Genomic DNA, 24,070 nt, shown 5'->3' with positions numbered 1-24,070 from the left:
CTTATATTATATTACAGCAAATAAAATAAATTATGTTGCAACTAAAGAGAATATACAGGCTTTTCATCAAGAATTTTCCTGGTTCCATATATAAGTCGCCTAGAAACAATATGGAATCCGTGCGATTTCATCATAACATAAAAACAACTCGATTTCATTTCACAATTTAATTTATAAGCATATTTAACAAATTTTTTTAAATGATTATAAATAATTTAAACAATTCCTAGACATAGAAAATCTATAAAGTTATTATGAAGAACGGCATTGAAGAAGATTTATCCTTAAAAAATAACTGTACATTTGCGAGTGAAGCTCTTGAAACAAGCGAGATAATTAGTTTTGAAATAAAATTTATTTAGTTATCGACTGCTACTTGATTATAATCTTTCCTAATTACACTATTTTTACTATTTCTATATTTTTTTCAAAGTTTTTATTATTTTAAAATCCACGAAATTGATGAAATATCATCATATCAAATAATATATATTTTTATGTTTTTATAATTCAATTTTTGGACATACTTGTCGGTTTCTCGTTTTCAAAATTATTTTATTTATTAGATAATTAAAAAGTCTATAAAATTACTTATTATTATAATTCAAATGCGTAGAAAAAGAGCCCAGATAAAACAAGAAATTTTCATTATTATTTATAATGAAACAGCATTTAATTGAAATTTAAAACTGTCGAAATCTCACTCAAAGTTTTTGTTTGAGAATTTAAATTATTGACATATATTTAGGATGAAAAGAAGAACAAAATAAAACGAGATATACATGCACTGATAAAATATAAAAATTATTTTGAGGATAAAATGTTTAAGTTATTTATTATTTGAAGAAGAAGAATTGTAATATATCGTATATTTTTATTTTATAAACAAAAATACTTATACGCTTTAAATTTGGATTTTTCTACAAATATAATCAATAAGTCTTTAATAAATTAATATAAATTTTGTTTATGATGTGAATATTGTATTATAATCATATAAAGGCAATGGAAAACTTGATTTGTAGATCGATATTTAACATTAGACAATTCTTATAATAAAAAATTATAATAACTTAATAATTCGAGATATTTAATAATAAAATAATTATATTTTTAATTTGTATTATTTAGAATCTTATACTTCGATAAATATAATAGATAAATATAAAAATGATAATAATTAAACAATTTTACTATTGTAGGCATATTATTTATATTATTCTTATATTTTTAATCGGTTTACTGAAACATTTATTATAGAATTTATAGAAATTATAAAAGGGACATAATATATGAAAATCTTTCAGATATAAATAATTTATATAAAAGCTATATTAATTTTTTGTGTACGAGATGAATTTTTATTTGATCGTTGTATGCTTCGCTATATTAAAAATGAAATAATAAAGTACGTTTAAATGAAGAGGCGAAACCAGAGGGAAGCGAAAAAGAACATTTCGTTCAGTGTTGTGGGAGAAGGCAAAAAAATGTAGAAAGAAATGTTGAAGCTCGTCGACAAAAATAAGACGACGGGCGCAGGAAGCAGTGAATCAAAGCGACAGCTGCTACGCAAACTGCCACAGGATCCAAACACAGCGATTTGATCTTACCCCTCACATACTGCTATATACTTTCACGCCCAATGATTCATCCAATGGATGATGTACGGTTTTTAGCAATCGTCTCTTTTTCCTCAATTGAAGAAACTAAAGTAAAATGTAGGCGGAATTTCGTTGCTTTCTTTCGTTGAAAGAACGACGAGACTGTAATATTGCCCGAAAAGTACTGAACCTTCGTCACTTTTCATTCTGAATTATTAAAATCAACTTGAAAATTGTATATAATCTTTGAATAAATGGTATTTATAATTAAACTGCAATTTCATGCATAAAGTAGAAATTGCATAAAAGAAATATTTCTACAATTTAAAATATTTCTAGGTACAATCTATTACTATAATTTTTTTATTTTAAATTACATAAGAGTATATTAGTTAACTAAGTAGTTTTAGTTTTCAAGATAACCAATTTAAACTTTAATGCTTTCGCTTTATACGTGAACAAATTTTGATAGATTTTTCGTACGTGAAAAACTTTATACATTACAAACATTTTAACTCTATTAATGATAATATTAATATTATTATTAATGAAAAAATGAAAAATATTAAAATGAATAATTAATAGATATGCTTTAGGACGAACCTAAATTATTTTCAAACATTAGTACAACATAGCCGTTTTTAGTAGAATAATTTATACTAATTTGTTATATTAATATATATATCATAACCTGGAAAAGACAATTAGAAAATGATAAAACTGATAAATTAATGTTCGATACTCAGAGAATTAATATTATAATGTAAGGAAAATATATATATCAATGAAATATAAGTAGAGGTTGAAAGCGAAATACAGGTGTAGAACGTCTGCATCATCTCGAGTAATAAAAACAAAAAGCCTTTTCTGGAATCCAAGCCATTCTATCGGTGCAATCTCCACAAATCCCATGAGACGTTCATCTAGGTGAAGTCTAGAGTAGCGACTCAACATCGAGTAGAAAGCTGACAATTCCTCAAATAATGATTCGCGGTGAGCAACCAATGAGAGAGCGTTTCACTCTAACGCCTCATCACTATGATTGCACCACGTTTTTCATTGGAGAACGTAGCGGATTGATATCACTAAATGCGAAAAAGCAAAGGTAAACACGTGCGTTTGCACTTATGTGAGGGTAAGGAAGGTAGGGGAGAAGAGAAAATCACGGGTGGTGTCTTATAGTGGTTCTCTCTCGTCACGGAAATCTAGCAGGCGTTCTAGCAAGCGGAGGAGGTTGAATACATTTGAGGTTATTTCTAGATCGACCCAGATCCATTGTGGACGCATCACAAGTTCCGTCGACCCTCTCTTTTTCTCGCTTACTTTCCTTCTCTAGTATTTGCAGAGCCACATAGGCATACAGAGTTAGGGAGGAGAGACGAACGCTTTAGACTGTTTCAGGTAATTAGCGGGTTGCGCGCCTGCCAAAGTACTCGTGTTGCAAGTATATGATATTATTCTGAAAACAATTGCCTAATGACGTGACAGTTGACGTGTAACACCGGTAACCTAAATTTTCTGCAGTTGTAACTGACGTTTCCGTCAATTTTTAAATAACGCTTGTCGCAATCCAAACGACTGCATATGATTGCTCAGCGTTATAACTTTCACGTTTTAATGAATTATTTGTTCGATCATTTCATCACTAGAATTTAGCAACCAGTTCATTTCAGATTATCTGTCCTTTTTTAATCATTCAATTTTAAATGAAATATTAATTCTTTTCTTGTCAAAAAGCAATAATCAAAATCGATGCAATATTGAATCTTTATGAAACTCCAATTAACAGTTTATTTTAAATTTCGAAACACGTGAAGTTACATTTCCAGTAAGCAACAAGATAATATAATAATTTATAAGAAAATAATTCTGTTAACTGACAAAATATAATTTGCTTTGTCAATAAAAATTGCCCGTTAAATGTATAATACTAAAAAGCATGCAGTAATTATTGTAGTCATTTTTAAACAGACTTGTCTATAAAATTAGTTTTATAACTTTAATTAGAATATGAAGGAGTATGCGGTCTAATCCAACACTTAAGAAAATTGAATAGTACTATAATTATATAAAAGTCGATTTTATATGGTAAACATCTATTATATTAAAACCCGTAATAAATATGTTATTCAAAAAATAAATTTTATTTATATAATTCCTTAGAGTATAAGAATATCAATAAAACAGTTTTCATTTACTCTAAAATTTAAAAATCACATTTTATGGGAAATATTTTGTATAATTATATATACAACACATAATCCATCTTTTAATGCATTTTAATTGGTGTTAATTTCATCTTTGGTTTTAAGAAGGACAGCTAAGTGTTTTTTTTTTAATTATAGATTTTATTATAGCGTAAATAATAGTATAAATATTATATGCCTTTCATATAGTCTGCTGATAAACGAATTCTCATTCCAAAACCCGTATTTTTAACTGATTACGATTTGAGATAACAACAATATTTCAGATAAATAATTTCTATAAGTAATAATTGAAAAATCATTCATATTCTTAATGTATCCTAAATTATTTGTATAGATTTATTAGTAATAAAATAATATTTTAAAGAGAAATTAATGAGACATGAAATAATAATAATAAATATATTCAAAGAATGAATGTAAAACAATTAATAGAAATTAAATCATTTTTTAATATTAAAAAGGAGGTTTTGAAAAGTAAAAAGTTTGATGATAAATGTTACAAAAGGTTAAATTCCAATTTCTCAATTGTATTTAATAAATATAAAACCAATAACTAAATTATATGAAAGCACTTGTTTTGTTTTTTTTATCTATGATTGTCAACAAATTATAAGCTATAATTTTATACATTATTTATGAATTTTAATTATTAATATTTTTTTAATACATATGCATATTTCATTATGAAAACATCAGTAACAAATAAATGCTTTAGAATTTGGATTTAAAAATATTGAATTAGTGATATTCTATATCTTTTTGCAGATAATCAATTTAATACTTAAATTCAGTCTAATAAATTTAAAGATGTTCAACGAATGGGTGGTAGTCTGTATGTAGATGAGTGATCAGATAAGAGATAAACTGAGAGAGAGAGAGAGAGAGAGAGAGAGAGAGAAAGTGTAAAGTGAAAATTAGGTATAGATGTTGACAAAATCAATGGTAATACCTGTGCATAAATACATATGCGAATACTCAAGTTGTTTTACCATTGAATTTACATTTCATCTTTGTATGTCATATAATATATACTAAGAGTTATTCAAGTTAATATCAATCAATTGTAACAGACACAAGTTTGGTTTAAAACAGAAATATTGTCATGTGTACTGTAATGTGTGAGCTTCAAATGTACCTGCCTAGTATGTTTTTATAAAAAATGTTATACTTAATCGATTTTTTATAGACCCATACTTTGGCAGCCTATCTACTTATATTATTATGTAAATAGTTACCTAATCGGTAAATTTATACTGTCGAACTTGCTCACCGTTCATTAAATAATTAATATAAAAATAATTAATATTTATGTTAACAATGTCATATGACCTAAATTGTTTACAAATAATTATATTAAACCGAAATTAAATTAATTTAATTTTTAACTAGGCATAAATGCAATTCAATAAAAAATTATAATACTTTTTTAATAACAGCGTATTAAAATGATCTGGAATACTCTAACAAAAATATAGTTTTAAATTATATACCAATAACATATTACCAAGTTTTTTTTAATCATTATATTTGCATACGTATTGAATGCATTTGTCACGAATTAAAAATGTATAAATTATTGTATATAAAAATTAAGTTTGAATGTATAATTAATAAAATTAATGTTGAAGATAATATTTTCAAAAGAATATTTTTAATTGTGAAAAATTGTGTTTTGAACTAATTGCAAATATTAAACAATATTCTATAAATCATTCAAGTATAATAGTATGCAGATTAGTAATTTTTTATAAAACCAATATTCAGTAATTATTTAAATTTTATTCCATATTATAATTATATATTATAATTTCACTTCTAACTGCATTTGATTGTAAGCGTAAGGACGAAAAATGGGCAAAATTTTTCGCATCTTTCTCTTTTTTTAAAGATCTTTTAATGTAAGCATTTTACTTTCTGTTTTCTCTTTGTATCTCTCCATTATCGTCCCAAGTAAATTGTAACCGATTATTCTCAAAGAGAATGAATGGCTCATGATAAACACAAGTTTAACAATGTGTTTATAGCTGATGTCATTGTAAGGCCGGTATATTATCATTATTCAATCGTTTATGGGGTCAGAGTGCTCAAAAGACTTGAATATTGGTGCAATATCCTCATACAATCACTTTGATCGATATACCTCGCGCAAAATACAATATCAATCTTATTTTAATGCATAAAGATGTTTAATGTATGTGATTTTTTATTGTACGATGTAGAAGGCTTGATTAATTGTAACACATTGTGGATGGATTCACATTATCTCTTCAGTACACGTCCGTCGTAAGACTCATCGTTATCGTCTCTCGTCATCGTTGCATTTCCTCCTGTAGTTGTCAGTTCAATAGTTATTAGGATAAATATTAATTAAAATAATTAATAAAAATAATTTTAAAAAATTCTGAAATAATTTATTTTAGCAATGCCAAAATACTATTCATTACCAAAATATCCATGGATCAACATGAATGATTATGATTTCAATAAAATATCAAATAATAAAAAATAAATACATTTTATATAATTTTTTTTTATTCATATATTATTGAAATTTATATATATTATTTGAAATGAATTCGATATTATTTGAAAGAATTAAACGAAATTTCTTTTTTTAAATTTATAAAAATTTGAATAAATAATTTTATATTATTGTATTTACGTACATAACATATTCTTTAAAATTTAACGCAAAATTCTTGATAGCTCTTCATATTTATTTTATATTAGTTATTTTAACATACAAGGTTAATGCACAAATCTGTTGATGCAGCACGCGACTGACCTAGTAAAATTATACAAGACAATGTTAACAATAGATATTCTTATAAGAAATAAAAATTATTACTTGCCAATAATTATATTATAAAAAGTTTATTTAAATTAAATATTTATAAGAATTATTAATATATAGTATAAATAAATTATTAGAAATATACAGGAATGAAAGATTTTTTTAGTAACAATTTGGAAAGACTATGGAAATTAATTATCTAATGATAAGATTAACAGAGCAAAAAAAGTTATACTAAACGATTGATGTTAAAATTGCTTTCACATATTTAAAAATATGGAAAATTTTTTATAAAAATTATGTATACGAGCATTACACGACTGCAAAGATTTTCTACAAAACTTGGCTAGTGGATACCGATGAGATCCAAAAACTTCTACATCTCTCTCACTCTCTCTTTCTTTGTCGCTCTCTCTGTTGCTGGCACTATGTGTAACGCATTGCATTGCACGCGCGCTTCGATATTACATAATGCGGTTATGCGAAAACGCGCATGCAGCGCAAGAAGGACGCAGTGATACTTGCGAAGGTGAGCCACCGAGTGAGAGCATGACTATGCGATTGTGTAGGTGGAAAAGGAGAGCGAAATGAGTCACTGCAAGCCAAAAATACAAAATTCTCCTTCTCCCTACTCTTGTATTCGAACTAAACCAGCGTCACTTGCCTCCGCAACTGTTTCGTTATAATTTGCGACGTTAGTTCGCGCGTGTGCCTCTTTTTTTCTCCCGCCTCGACCTCCCTTTTAACGCGACATCAAGGAAGAAACGAGAAGACAACTCATGTGCGAAAAAGAGAAAGCGATTCTGCCGGGGGTGGCGAAGGAGTACATGCAAAAAGACATCGAGTAACAGCAGCAGCAGCAGCAAGAAAAGAGAAAGCTACGTTGACAATGACAGATTAAAGACCAATAATTAATAAAAATGAAAATGAACGACCGAAAGTAAGGATAAAACTACGTATAAATAATTCAGACATTTATTAGTTTTTGCTATTCCTCGTTTTCTAATTCATCCCTAAGGATATATAATATAAGATATACTGTTGTAAAATTTGAATTACGCATTGTTCAACTCTTTAATAATAAAAATGAAAAGTATTATAAACTTATGTGAATAATAAATAGTGATCGATTGAAGATAATAAAAATACCGTGAAAAGATAATATGAAATGAGTGTCTTTAACACGTAACCGTTACTTATATTTCGACTACATGAACTTGTTCAGGCTGTATTGATCAACAAAGAATTTATTGGCTTTTACTTTGATGATGTATCTTAATTCATAAATATTACCAAAATTTTTTAAACCTCCACTTCTTTAAATTGCACATATCAAATCTTTTTTTTTTTTAATATATTATATATTCATGTTACCCTACGTGGCCAAATTACATTTCGAAATCATTTAAAAATTACAAAAAGTTAACTCTTCTTGTCCACTCTCTTTCAATAAATAAATTTATAAAATCTACAGTTATTTACCGCTGCGTTTAATCTTTTTATTAAAATTTCCTGAAATTGTAGGTAATAATAATGGAATTAAATTCAATGTTATACAAACTTTCCCAACATATTATAATATAAAAAAAAATTAATCAATTTTAAATAATATACATAATAAAACTTATTTTAGTCCAGAAAGTATTACTATTTTAAATAAATATTTGCAAGATCTATCATTAAAAATATTCCTAATATATTGTCGATTAGCCTAAACAAATTTTATTTTTTATATAAGCAATAAATTGTATATTATATATATATATATATATATATATATATATAATTTTAACCTCAACTATAAAATAGTTAACATCCATCCTACTATAACGATTAGCTGCATTTGAATGTAATTTTTGTAAAATTAGTAATTTAGAATTGATTAATTAAATATATGTCAATGTATATAGCATAGATATGATATTTATACTGGTACTTTATCCAATAAAATTTTTATAAAAGTATTAAAATGAAATGTTACAGAATAAATTTTTCTTTGTTAGTTTATAAATATTTATTTTATTTAACAAAATATTATCTAAATTAAATTATTTAACCGTATATGCAACATAATTCTAATTTATAACTAATTTACATAACGGATACATTACATAAATTGATTCACATAAATGTAAAGATAATTCCTTGAGATTTGTAATATATCCGTGTGCATGTGTGTATGTATATATAAGTAAGTAAAATTTGTTTTCAAAATGTACTATTGTATAAAATATTGGATCTTGTTAATTAAAAATATAATCGCATATATTTCCTTAAAAAATACTTTATTATTACAGTTTACAAATTTTCTACATTTTATGTAATGTTGTATACGTAAAATTAATATAAGGCTTATTTCTGTAAAAAAAATGTTCAAGTCTAATTATATTTTTGATAAATTAAGATAGCAAAATTATTCATTGATCGTATCTTCTAAGATTTAAAAAAATTTAAGATGCTAATTTTAACTGCAAAAGTTTACATATCCTTTAATTGTTTATGATTTTGGCATTTTAGCGAATAATAATTGCTGTTTGTATAAAAATATATCTAGCAAATTAAGCATTTTACACGTTACGATATGTTAATGGAGAAATCGAGATTTGACACAAAGCATTATGTACGCTTAGACCCACATTGTTTTTCTTTTTGTTTGTCTAGTACCTTAAAGATAAATAATATTTTTTAATGTCTATTCCATTACTATTTAGCTACAATTGTTAAAAATAATTATACGAACGTGCATACTTGAATTATATTAAAAAATTGGTAAATAACTTGTAAAAAAATGTATTAAGTATATTACCATGGAGTTTATTATTAAGATAATATTATTATATTCAGTTAAAGTTTTTAATGCTATCTATATAAAAAATTTATTGCACACAATCAATAACAGTTAACTATTATCTTATACTCGAGATTTAAGATTATATATGAACTAATTTTGATATTTATACATACATTTAAACACTATAATATAAAACTTCTTAATTCTATTTTAAATATTCAATTTAAAGAATCATTTCTTATATATCTTCTAAGGTTCAATAGTATTGCAATGAATATATTGATTTTGATAAAAAATTTTTTTTATAATAGTAAGCATTATATAATGTAGAGTAATAATTCTCCTTCTTTTTTATTTGCGTATAGATGTGAAAGAAATGGATTACAATATCAGGATAAAATATATAGTATGATCAACGCACAAAATATTTATCTTACCAAAAGTTTATTAGCATTAGTTAACTTTATAGTAAAAGTTAACGCTGAAATCTTATTCTATTTGGATGTAATCATGGATTTTGCAGATCAATTTAGAAAAAGAAAATAGAAGATCCGCGTGAAAGATTTCAACAGCGCTATTCTGACAGTTATTCCCGTGTCATCCGGCCAGCGAAACTTCGGCTGCAACGCAAGTCAAGTCAACGATTTTTATAGCGGCTGCTTTTAGCCCCAAACTCCCAGACTTTTATTAAGAGGACTATAAGTAACAGGCGAAATAGGTCGGCCAAATGACAAGCCGAACAGGGGAAGCGGCTGTTAAATACGAGCAAGAAAAATGGGATGTGAATAACGAAAAGAAAAGGAAGGAAGGGAAGAAAATGGGAGAACGACAGATGAAACGAGAAAGAGTATGCGGAAAAGAAATACGTAAAAGTCCAAGGAATTAGAAAGTGCAAGAAAAAGAGTCCAAATGATGGAGACATGGGTTCAGAAAGTCAAAAGAGCCGTGTCAAGCGCATATAATTAGAACGCGAAGACATAACCAAGAAAATAAAATAGAAGCACGTAACGCAAAGATGCGAAGCTGTGCAAAGGGCAAGAAGTGCAAGATAGTAATGAAAAAAGTCAAAGCAAATTATTCATTGAAACATAGAATACAGTAAAAAGGAATTCTCCGCGTGAGAATCAGAGACGCAGGGCAATTATAGAAATCGTTCCTTCTGGGAGATCATCAACTTCTCTTCTCGCACTAAAAGGCTATTTTTAAGTTGAGAAAAATAGCCTGACTTCAATTTAAAACTCGAAATACCTCTGCTAGGAATTACCAATGAAAGATCGGGGATTATTTAGTAGTTAAGATTATTTTGTAGTATCAAATGAAAAAATGTTCAAAATCATATTATTGAAAAAAAATTAAATTGTTCAAAACTTACTGGATTTCAACAGTTAGTCCTTCAAATTGCTTATGAAATGAATAGTAATTTACATTTGAATTATCATTAAATTATTAAAATATTTATGCAAAAGCTTTTCGAATAATTTTATTTATTGCAAAAAGCAAATATTATTATATTAAATGAAATTCAAAACGTTATTAACTAAATATTAACGTTATTAACTAAATAATGAATCCTGTATATAAAATTTTCCCAGAATATTAACGCAGGCTCTATAATCTTGCAAGATTTCATTCTATTTTCATTTTTCTTATTAAATTAAAAAGGTCTCTTTTTCACAAAATAGAAGTTTTAGTTTTCTTAAATTATTACATTTAATATTTTTAATAATTTACTATAAAAAAATTCGTTAAAATTTCACTTTAATGCTAAAAATTTGTTACATATTGACATTCTCCTCATAAAGTAAAAAGTTATATCTACACAAATTTATAATATATTTTATAATAGACTTATTATATAATCAACATTACTTACAAATTTCAAATGTAATTGTAAATATAAAAATTAAGATTTGAAAAACCTGCTTTTGCTAATAAATATTGTATACTATTTTACACTTAGATAAACAAATGAATTTATATAAAAGCGTAAATATAATGATTTATTTTTAATAAAATGAAAATGTAAGGTAGGATAATAAATATCCATATCAATAAAATAATTTTACTTAAAAAATCAATATGCAAAAATAAAATAGATACAAGTATAATTCTGTTGACTATAAATACATTAATTCTGGAACAAACGAAAAAAAAGGATTAGTAAACTAATATTCAACAAATTGTATAATTCGTTTAAAATAAATAGGATACGGAATAGGATACTTTTTAGTATCTTTTAAAACACCACATAAAGTTTGTAAACTAAAAAATCAAACATTATCTAATCATCAGGTTTACTACAGAACACAGCAAAATAAAAAATAATACAATTGAATTCATCCATATCATTAATTAATTATTCAATAGTTATTTATTCGAAGCAACCAAATGACGGAAACTAGTATACCATTTTGATTTCATGAATTAAAATGAAATAAATTACACGTTTGTTTTATTAATTCACCAATTATCAAATTTAAATTTCATAAATTGATATGACTTAAATCTACTTATATATACATATATATATATATATATATATAAATCAAAGATATTTCCAAATAATTTGAAAATAGTAATATTATTAATTAGAGATAATTGTACAATAATTAAATAAATATCACACTTAAAATATTGAAATTGTCCTTAATTTCCAATTTATCTTAATTTTTCTATGACTATTTTTGAAACATTAATTCTTCTTATCTATAATCTATTTAACAAAATATAGATTCTTTTTAATTGAATAATAATATATTTGGATTTATTTTGAATACAAAATTATTTTTATTGCTTGTTATTTTATCAACAGTATTAAATATTAAGTATCAATTATAAGACAGATTAAAGTAATACAATATTATTTTATTAAAACAAATAAAATAGCTAATAACATATTACAGAAATAATTAAAAAAGATATAAATTTTAATCCCTGATATATATCTTAAATTTATAAGAGTTTTATAAAATAATTTTGTTCGATGTAAATTAAATTTCTGTAATTTCCCTTCGCTCCCTTCTACATGTTCAAAATGATTTCTCTTTTTTTTTTAAGAATAAGTAAAGCATTCAAAATTTTCATATAGAACACCTTAATACATGAACTGTAATTTCAGGTTTTCTTTAATATTAATAATACTATTTAGTGTCCTAAAAACAAACGTTTGTTTTATTTTAAATTTAAACTCCTTATCAACAAATAATCAACAAAATAAGTCACCTATAAATCGATAACAACTACAATACTTCATTAGAAAGGAATGTACAAATTCTGTGAAAACTTAAACCAAACTCAAATAGATGAAATTAATGTTATTTATTATAATAAAATAAAAAGAGAATCTGCTGTAATTATCATATAACATCCATCATCAAAATTATCAAAAGGGCCTTGATGTTCGTCAATTTGAATTTGTAAAAAAGTATTTCAAATTACTACTGCTTGAAAAATTTACCTTTAGATAACTTAAGAAAAAGCCTATATATGCACTATTCATTACTTAATAAAATGAATTAACTTCTATTCACGATAAAAAATATTTCAATATAATAAAAGTAAGCATACTGTTATCCAGAATATGTTTCTACATAAGTTTTAAACACGATCAATATTAATTATATATTTTAAATATATATTCAGTTTTTTAATAAAATAAAAAAGATATATCAAATCAATAAATATGATAACCAGTAAAAATTAAACATAAAATTGTATGAACTAATTAGCAAATATTTAATCCTCTGAAAGACTAGTATTTCAAAAAGTAGTATTTCAATAAAATGAACAGATTTCATCATATGTATCAAATTAAAAATAATTTTAAGAAGAATTTAAATTTCATGTAACTAAATGATAACATAACAGGTTCAATTGAAATAACAGCAAAGTATTTATTATAAATAAAAATATTAATCTTCATTCGACGGATGTAAATTTTTATTTTAATTTTACATTGAACGATTAATCAATATTGATTACCAAAAACCTCTCAAAATCTGATGAAAATGAATTTTTAAAAGCTTATAATATATTTTCTCTTATTAAAATTTTATATCGATTTATAAATTAGAATATTATTACTTATTGTTAGTATTTATATTTTTATTTTCATAAATTTTATAAATTATTTATATAATTTATAGTAAATATTATATAATATACTTAATACAATATAGAAATTAAAATCATAATTAAAATTATAGTTTTTAAATATTAACGTATATAAATATAAATATAAATATAACGTAAATATTAATACTATTTTTTAAAATCTTAAGTATCGTATTGCTTCTTATGCAATAATTAAATATAATGCATTATAAATTCTATTTTTAGCCAATACTGTAATAAAAATATTGTGATATATTTAATTATATAAATATATTTTAACTTAATGTGTAAAATGTTTCAAACATAAATATACAAATATGTAAGAAACTCAATCAATAATTTCTTCAAACCATTAATTCCTATTAATATAAAAAAGAATTTTAATTCTTGTCATAAATCTTTACATATTTTTTTATATAAACAAATACAACACTTATAAATAATTTGTTATGAATTTATTCAAATTTTCATATGTAAATTTTATATTTATATAAAAAAATAATAATACATAATTATTAGAAATATATTTAAATATTCAGGCAGTCATCTTATTAAATTTGAACATGAAAAGTAAAATATAGATGTTAACATTAATACAAAAAGGTAAACAGTGAAGAATGTTTATATGTTATAAGTTTTTGAAATAATTTCAAATTTCAGCATGAAAATTTCTTTGTTGCACCTAAATACAAAAAATATATAGATACATGATACAATTATATACAAATAAGGCAAATCACGGAAGATATGTTATGCGGGATAAAATTAACATAAACGGGCGGCTCTGACGATTGAGTTTAAAAATGTATTTCAAACCGATTTAAGATAAAATTTAAGATACTTTCCAGAAGTATCAAGTAGAAGGAAGCATCTATGCGTAAATTAGAGTTGGTAGATTAATAAATTCATACCTTCACTCTGAATCACGCGTTCCTTCCATAGTAGATTTTCAGGTAAATTAACTCCTCATTGCAGATTGGCAATGGCAATTTAGACGTTAATCCTAAGTAATCTTTCATAACGCTCTTGCTAACCGCAATAATCAAAGTAAAGCTATTCTATTTATGATATCACAGTAATTATTATTCTCAAAATTATTGTTTCTTAAAACACAGATATTTATTTATTTTTTTTATTAATGCGTCGACGCCGCGATTTATTAACATCTTTGCTTATGCTTTTGAAGCATAGTCCTCGTTATTTTTTTTCCTTTTTACACTGTAGCGTGAACATAAATTTATCAACCTGTTACAAATATTACTTTACTTTAAAAAGAAAGCTCTACTAATGTCTTACTAAAATGTTAAATTTCAATTTATTGCTATCATATTTATACAAAACTAGTATTACTAATACATTTTTTACATACAATCAAAACACTATTTTTTAAATTTACTAAATTTAATAAACTGTTCAAACATCTTTATAGATAATATTATACTTCATAATTTAATAATTTATTTGAAAATACTTTAATCTCATTTGTTAAATTATATCGATGTGACGATTTTTTTATACTAACTTCGATATTTTTGTCAAGCAATAATAATCGAATACAAAAAATTCTAATTAATTTATTGATCCTTATTATTTTATTTATGAAATATACCTCCTTACTTGATATTAAAAATCAGAAATCACAAGAATCTTGTATCTATAATCGAAATCTTTATTTATTTTAAATATTAAAAATTTCAAATTTTTCTAGATTACAATTAACTTTTTAAATATGTTAATTATATTATAGTACAATTTTAAAAAAACTACAAATTCCCTTAAACCTTGTGTTAAAATACTGATATTTTAGCTTATACAAATGGTGTAATCTATATCTAACGAGTACTACTTACAAAAAATATATAACAATAAATAAAAGGTCACTGACTTTTATCCTATAATCCATGCGCGGGTTTATGCAGTAAAGCAAGAAAAAATGTTCTTTTCGATTCAAAGAATAAATCCCTTTTGTTATTAATAACATAATAATTATTGTAAATTATTGTAAATACAAGTTTTTAATCCAATTGTACAAATAAGTTATTCTAATTATACTGATATTGATTATTCTAACTATGTATTCTGTATTTATAAATTGTAATAAATTGTAATAAATTTGTAATAAACAATAATTTTCACTTAAAGTAGATAACAAATTACTGATAAATATTTAATTTAAATATAATTACATTCTAGCTAAGAGCTCTAAGTCATTTTGATATAATTAATTAATTTATTTATAAATAATATTTTTTATATAATATTTATAAATTATTTTGCACAATTAACTTAAAAAAATTAGTAGTTTTTATTGATACTAAATCATTTTTAAATAAATTTATTATCTCTCTAACTTTAAAATTAAAAAGATAATGATTTACCATCAATAACTAAAATAAATTAAATTTAAAAATGAGAAAGCAAAGTTAAAAAGATTTGTAATAAGAATATAATAAGAATAACTTCCAGCGGTCACCTCTGTTACATAGAATGTGGGATCGAAAAATAGTCATTCAGTATTGCAAAATACGAAACGCGATGACATCTATTAACACACGCATGCAAGCAGGTGGAAACGTTACATACGCGGGTCGTTTATGAATAAATCTATTTATCCAATTCAGCTCATTTACATGCGAATTCATTCTTATGTTTTGCCACTAAATGACGTCGCTTTATCTTTGCCAAATTAATTTTTCAAAATTAAATAATTTAATATTTGATGGATTGATCGATAAGAGTGTCTTAATTTTAGCAACTAAAAGTTTCAATTTTGTTAATCTTTCTATGATTGGTCGATCTTCAATTTATTTAATTTGTAGTATTAATATTTCTATTATCAATGTAAACCTATAAAGTGTGGTATGATATTAGATTAAATTATATTATGGCATTTAAATTAATAAAAAATTTTTAATAAATATTTATGTTTTGATTAATAATTTTAATTTATCACTTCATATTTTTTATACTTTTACAACATTTTTTGCATTCAAATAACAATTATATTATGTTGAATAATAAAAAAGATACAAAAAACCATATTACTTTTTACAGATCATCTGACAAGTTTTAATAACTCAAAAATTCGTATACTAAAATTTTATTGAATGTTGAAATAAAAGAAATCAAATAATAATATAGCAGATAATAAATAATATATAAATAAAAATCACAATAACAAAATTAGTAGCATAATTAAACGTTCAAATTATAACTATCATTTATTAAAATGTTAAATGTTTATTTGAAATACACTTCTCATTAGACTTTTCTTTAAGAATCATTTTTAATATTCATCTTTCCAAAAATTCTTCAAAATCTAAATTATTATTAAAATACATTAATAAAAATTAGAAATTTCTTTTTTATTTGAAATAACATCAGAAATCATTAGAATTAAAGGTTCATTGTAGGTTTAGCTATTAGCAATATTCTTTTTTCATTGAAAGATCACTTTATAAATTTGCAATAAATAAATAAAAATTTCAAAAAAATTGATTTACTCATCATTTGATGAGTTTGATGATTGTAAATCATAATTACAAAATTCAGAGATATGCCTTTAATTTATAAAAATATAAACAAACTAACATAATTGATATAATAAAAATATTACTAAATACAAATCAAATTAAATTAAATTAATAGTGTTTAAATATATTTTACCGTAGACTAGCAGAAATTAGGTAGGTAAAATTCTTAGAGCTATAATTCTGGACGTGTGATATTAGTGCCAATTTTACTACATTTATAGTATTAAAATGATATATATATAGTACACTACTCTACATAGTACACATTAAAATCTTAGTATCGTATTTTAGCTTCTAGTTGCAATTATAGTTTGTAGTTTGGAAGTTTTTAGAATGCTTCAAATTGAAAGCCTTCAAATTATTACATTTACAAATTTAAGGCAATATAACAGAAATGTAACCTACGCTAGTCACTATCAGTTAAAATATATAAGTAGCTTGTTATCCAATAAGTATTAGAATTTTTATTAAATTATATTCAAATAAATAAATTAAGTATATTTATATGCATTGGAAAAAAATGAATAAAACACTATTTTTAATATTTGTGTGAACAAATTATGATGCATTATTACTTACTTATTTTCCTAATAGAACTGTCGCATACTCTGAATTTTAAAACTTTTATAACACAATCAACACAGTTGATAAAAATGAAAATATTGATTACACATTGTTTTCAATTATAATTTAACCTTTTCATAATAAAAGTAATATTTAATATCATCCTTTGCTTCTTTGTTAAAATTTATATATTCTATACAAAATTGTATCTTCTAGCATCTGTGACGACAAACATTAAAATTTCTTAACATATTAATATATTGTAGGAATAATGCATTAATAAAAGAAAATTATACGGGCAGATTTTGCGACACATTATCCGTAAATTTCTATTAATACTAAATACATTTTCAATTGACATGATGTCTTCTTTCATAAATAAGAAATTATTACTTACATTTTCATATTACTAAATGATTAAAAAGATTCAAGAATAAACCAATTTATTACTTTAATATCGATTTTATGATAAAAAAGTATAATCTCTAACTATAAAAATATAATTCATTTTAATATTTAATTTCCGACTATGTATATATACCATGTAATATACATTTCTTTCAACTATAATAATTCTTTAACTTTGCTGTCATCACTTTAGATAATCTACAAGAAAGAAAATTATTGAATACAAAAATTAATTGAATATATTCAATTATAACAATACCTAATTATAAAATTTGCATAAAATTATTGTTGAGCATTGATATTTCTACTTCCAAAATACAACTACCTGAATATAATTAAATCATTGATGATGACTTTTTTGTTCATATTTTATATTTTATTAAATAATGCAACAGTTTTCTTTTAAGACATTTGACAATTTTCATATAAAATTCGTAATTATTAATTGAAAAGAATATTATATACTGTTATTTAAATAATTATTCAAATTCATTGAAAAAAAAATACTAACACTCAGTCAATTTGCTTTTACTCTTATAATTCATTTTATTATTTTATTAACAATAGTTACACACCAAAGATAAATACAAATGTATTATTCTAAATTATTATAATTCAATAATTTCTCAAAGATATTTCAATAGTTTGAAGGAGCTTAATAATTAATAAATAAGAAAAATGAAAATTCAATGCAAGAATCAAGGTAAATTAGAGTAGTTTAATCAATTATCATATAAATTTTAAAAAAAGTTAATAATATTCTTTGTAAAAGAATATTTATAACTATAATTATACATATAATTTATATATTTTGAAAATAGTTTCAAAATGCTTTTCAAATGTTAGGTTCAAAAGTTGTTTTACCACGTATGTGTTGCTATATGCGAATGAAAATATTTGCAGTCATATTTTTCATTTTTTTTCAATGATCTAAACTTAATATGTATTAATTAGGAATATGTATTAATTGCCTTTCTCATGGTAAAAATACTGACTGAGAAATTACAAAGTAATCCTACTTATATTAAATTTTAGAAATTTTAGAAAGTTTTTAATTATTGTATAATTATAAATGGTTTTGTTCCAATAATATATTTATAATAACTATTCAAATACTTAATCCTAATTGTTTTATATATAAGAATTTTTATGTCGATCGATATTTTTATGTCAATATATATAAATAGATATAAAATGCATTGAATCGGTAAAAATATTGATTGAAAATGCTGTAGTTGTTAATTCTATTAATATATATGTTAAGTTTCTTATATTAATACTATTAATACTGTAACTCTTAAGTTTATAGTTTTAATGTTGCTTATACCAGAATTAATGAGACAAGAGAGTACTACTTGTTAATTTTCAATTCATAAACTTAGACTATTTCAACTTTTTAATGTCGAAGAAATTTGTAAGCACCAAAGAACAAAAATGGAGAAATTCGGTCCTAAAATATTTTGTATAGTTGGCATGTCGAGGTGCTTCTTTATCTCAATGAGCCCCGAATGTAGTACCTTAAATTTACCAACAAAAAATGTTAATGCTATTTCTACTAAAATATGAAATTAGCAATGAGAAAAGCCGAACTTGTAGCTCGTCGCGGTCCCTTTCCTCATTCATCTTTTAATTCCATCGCTCTCTTAATCTCCAATCTCCTCAGAATTGACAGCTACTCTGGTTAAGTGCTGGCAGCGCACGCGTGCTGCTACTGATTGGAAGAGAAAGAGGCAATGAACTATCAAGTAGTCGCTTGATGCCGCTTGATGTCGACGAACGACGAACGGACAAAATTCTTGAGGATCAGAAAGCCAAAAGAAAACGAGTAGAGAGTCGACAGAGCCGAAATTCTCTCCGCTTTATTTCGATTTGTCGTATATCCGCCTCCCTAAGACCCGCGGCGCGTTCATGTGTGTGGTCCTGTGCGCGCTCGCGTGTCGACCCGACAGCAACCTTTTTTACCGACCTCCACGAGGACTCGAACGCCCACTCTCTTCTCTTCATGAGCTTTTTAGCGGCGAATTCCAAAATCCTTTGGTGCAATAGTCGCTCCCTGGTAACCGATGGCACTTATGCAATCGTTGTGGCTTCTGTTGGAACACCAATGTGGAGTAATGTACGGGAAGGGAAGAAGGCAATCGGCTCAAAGGCTCCGAAAATGGGCGGCACGACTTTCTAAATTTCACGCTAAATAAGACTTCTCTGCATGAACAAGACGTAAAATTTTATAACTTCATCTAGCTAACGAGTTAAAATATTTTTATTTTTACACTTACTTTTGCCAACGTTACAAACTTTTGATCGACACATGCATTATATTTTATTCAATTTCCTAATATAAAAAAAAAAAACAATTAATTTATATTTACAAAAATTCAATTATAGAATTCATTTATTTGTGATCACTTTTCAATTCACTCACTTTTTAAATACTCATTTTCATTTTCATTTTTTATCACTCAAGAAGTTCTTTGTTAGATCAATAAATACTACAATATTAACTTTAATATGTTATTTAAATAACTTTATTATTTATTTTATACTATCTAGAAATAATTTATAGAAATAATATTTTTCTAGATAATATATTTTTAAAAATTTCTTCTTTTTAATATAATATAAATTATCTATATACACCTAAAAAAAAACTCATATGTGCATAGTTCTTCATAAACCATAAATAAATAAAAAAAAATTTTTTTAATTTCTCTACAAATGAAATATTTATTTAATCTATAAAAAACATAATTGAACAGATTTTTAATACATACATAAAAAGTATTTATATAAGAACATTAAATAAATAATATATTTTAAAATGATATTAAAAAATTGTAAAAAAAACATTTAATTACAGTACATATAATTTAAAACTCCTTGCAAAAAAATTAAAATGAAAAGTCACTTAATAAACAACAGAATGTTCAGTAGTATTTAATAAATATTATAGTCGTAGGCTAAAATATTTTAATATCAATTAAATTTTGATAATACATTGTCAAACATATAATATTCAATAATATAGATATACCAAAATTATTAATTTGAGAAAAAAATTAGTTACATAAAGTAAGGAGCCATACATATTGAATCAGATTAATATAAAAAGTAATTTATATTAATTTATAATTATATGAATAAGTTTTTAGGTACTTAAAATTATTCTTTTAATTGAATTAAAATTAAACTGATTTAAATTTACTGTTAAAACAACATATTTCATTTACTTAAACATTTCTGAAGTTACAAAAATTTTAAATAAAAGTCTTACTCTTAATCATTATCTTAAACTATAATTAAGATATACAAATAATTCTAAACAACCCTTCAATTTATTATTTCTGACTAGCCATGTTATTTTAATTCGACTTCCACATAAATATATAATCATCATTTACAATGTGAGTAGATTATAATACATATGAAGTTTTTAAACTAAAAAAACTCACCTTAGAAAATAGCTATCAGTCTTCAATATTTAAATATTAAATATAATTATCAAATTTAATTTTATTAATAATAATAATTATTAAAATTATTATCATTTATTTAGTTAACCTGCTTACAAATTAATATGATTAAATAAATTTAACGCTTATATTTTATATATTTGTAACTGTTTAAGTATACTATACTAAAACATGAATTTTCTTTTTATATAGTAGCTTGTACATACAATGCAAGTTACAATTTTAAATACATAAATCATAACAGTAAACAAAATAGTGTCGTTTTCACGATTTTGTCAAAATATTCATAAATATTACCACAATAAAATATATCATTAAAAAACATTTTTAAATTTTCTACGAATACTTCAAATACAATATTTTTAATTACTTACATATATTAAAAATATCTAAATTTTTAAAATTTTATAATATAAGATATGATACTCACTTATATTTGTGTATATTAAATAGAATAAATAGTCTTTCAGATTATATTAAGCTTTTAAGAATGATGATTTTATAAATTAATGGAGATAATATATAATTCTTTGTTATAGAAATATGTCTATACCCTTTTGTCTCAAACAAGAAAAATAAAGTTTTTAATTTAACGAACAAATATTTTATATAAAAAATTTTTAAAAAAATTAAATGAATTTCTAAAGTTTAAATCACTTTGAATTATTGATTATGATTTTTATAATGAATCATATGAAATTTAAATAATGAAAACTAATTTAATAATATATTAACTGAAATATGTTACATTATTATATTATTATATTATTATATTATACAATAAATAATTTTGGTCTTGTATAATGAAAAAAAGCCGATAAATAAATATTATATTCTATTACATCAACTTTTAAATTAAATCAAAAAGATTAAAATACATAGAATTAGTTCTGCTAACTGACTGATTCCGCCATCTTAAGGAAAATCTCGAAACCGTCAGTTAGCTTACCAACACACGTCATATTCACTGCAGAAAGGTAACGCTTTTTAATGAATAACAGCGTGATAAGAGGTCGTAAATCTTTATGCTTTTTCATAATAAGTGATACCTTTCGTATAGGATTTTTTCAAGTACAGCAGATGATCAGATTGATGAGCCGCAACCAAAACAACTGATGACATAATTTACTAGAGCATGTTCCGGGTTGAAAATGTGCATCCACTCGTAAAAAAAAGTTTCGAAAGATCCGCCACACTTTAAAGTCATTGGCTGTAAAGAATACTAAGCGTAGAAACTAGTAGTCAAAAATGACAAAACAACTGAGATAAAAACGCAAAATTATTAATCAATTAGATAAAATAAACGATAAAAGACAATCCGCTGGAAATATTCTGTTGAGTGTACATTTTTGCTGAACTTGGCGGTATGTTGTCGCCGGTTGATAACAAAACTTACCTTGTTGGCGGGCCCCTTTGGGGCCAGGAAATCACACACCACCTAAGAATTCTCAGCTTACTTTACAGACACTCACTAAAGAAAGCACTCACGGAACGATTTTGCTATCATAGACCGATTAGAATACTCGCGACGTTGCGGCCATCTTGAAAATTTTCGCGTAGTCTGTCAGAAGGAGGCGCGAGGCGTGATATAGAAGAGTTCCATCAGTAGTAACAAGATGGCGTGCTGAAAAACAATTCAATAAAACAGTATGATTGATCTGACGATCATGTAACACCAATTTTTTTTAATCACCGGAAATAAAAATTAATAATTTAATTATATGATTAATGTAATAAACTTAATGCATATTATGAATTCTACTTTATTTACTCTAAGTTACTTTTAAATCTACTGATTAAATATCATATTCAATTATTAAGTATCCATTTTATTATTTTTTAAAATATGTAGTAAAATGTTAGCCAAATTTTTTAATTAAGCATGCATATGTGAATATTTTGAATGAATTACGACATATGAATGCATGCATGTATACCTATCTATATATAAAGAGATCGTTGAGTTATGTATCGAAATTTCCTAACAAATTGAAAATAATGAATTAAAATTTCAATTTCTATTTTTCAATATAATAATTCAATGAAATAATTTTTTTATACAGAAAAAATACATATAATATTAGTTAATTTAAAATTGTATTTTTATAATAGAGAAATAACAAAAAAAATAAATAGAGAAATAACAAAAAAATAATAAACCACTACCATTCTACCAATAATTATAATTAATTTTTATTTTTTTATAAAATACAGTGTTAATTTACAGGTTTAACATGACGGTTACTAACTCGCTTATTTAGGCGTACCGCCAATTTGTGAAATATAAAACGTTGCTGGGTGGGCATATATTTATAGATTTCACAAATTTGCGTAAGAGTGTGTTTAATTTACTATTCTCTGTTGCTTGATTATCGGAAAAAATATTTCTTTTTATTTGTAAATTATGAATTGGTTAAATGAGACATTGAGAAATTTTTTAAAAATTTTAAGTCATGCTCTATCTAAAATGTATATATATATATTAAAAATAAAATTGTATTTCTAAAATCCAACGGATTGCTTAATAGATTATTAGAGTATAACAAAATATTATTAAAATATATCCCTATGATTAATTATCAGTTG

General features: G+C 24.0%; 1 protein-coding gene and 1 long non-coding RNA gene across 2 annotated transcripts in view; one reads left to right on the top strand and one right to left on the bottom strand.

Moving 5' to 3' along the window:
- LOC105360839 (Myocardin-related transcription factor) overlaps window positions 1-22,911 on the bottom strand; it is a gene marked incomplete at its 5' end in the record, with an annotated part of 202,216 nt that extends 179,305 nt beyond the window's left edge. The window contains one exon of the mRNA XM_011497839.1: window positions 22,881-22,911. Within this exon, the coding sequence (XP_011496141.1) occupies window positions 22,881-22,911 (31 nt within the window). The remainder of the gene's footprint in view (window positions 1-22,880) is intronic.
- LOC105360677 (uncharacterized) lies at window positions 7,137-20,225 on the top strand. Its single transcript, XR_912813.1, has 3 exons — window positions 7,137-7,545; window positions 9,920-10,684; window positions 19,678-20,225. It is a non-coding gene; the product is annotated as an uncharacterized LOC105360677 (long non-coding RNA).
- Window positions 22,912-24,070: the final 1,159 nt, after the last annotated feature.

The sequence above is a fragment of the Ceratosolen solmsi genome, unplaced genomic scaffold (genome assembly GCF_000503995.2).
Source record: "Ceratosolen solmsi marchali unplaced genomic scaffold, CerSol_1.0 scaffold47, whole genome shotgun sequence".
In the NCBI taxonomy this organism is placed as follows: Eukaryota; Metazoa; Arthropoda; class Insecta; order Hymenoptera; family Agaonidae; genus Ceratosolen; species Ceratosolen solmsi.
This window is presented reverse-complemented; position numbering and strand designations above follow the sequence as displayed.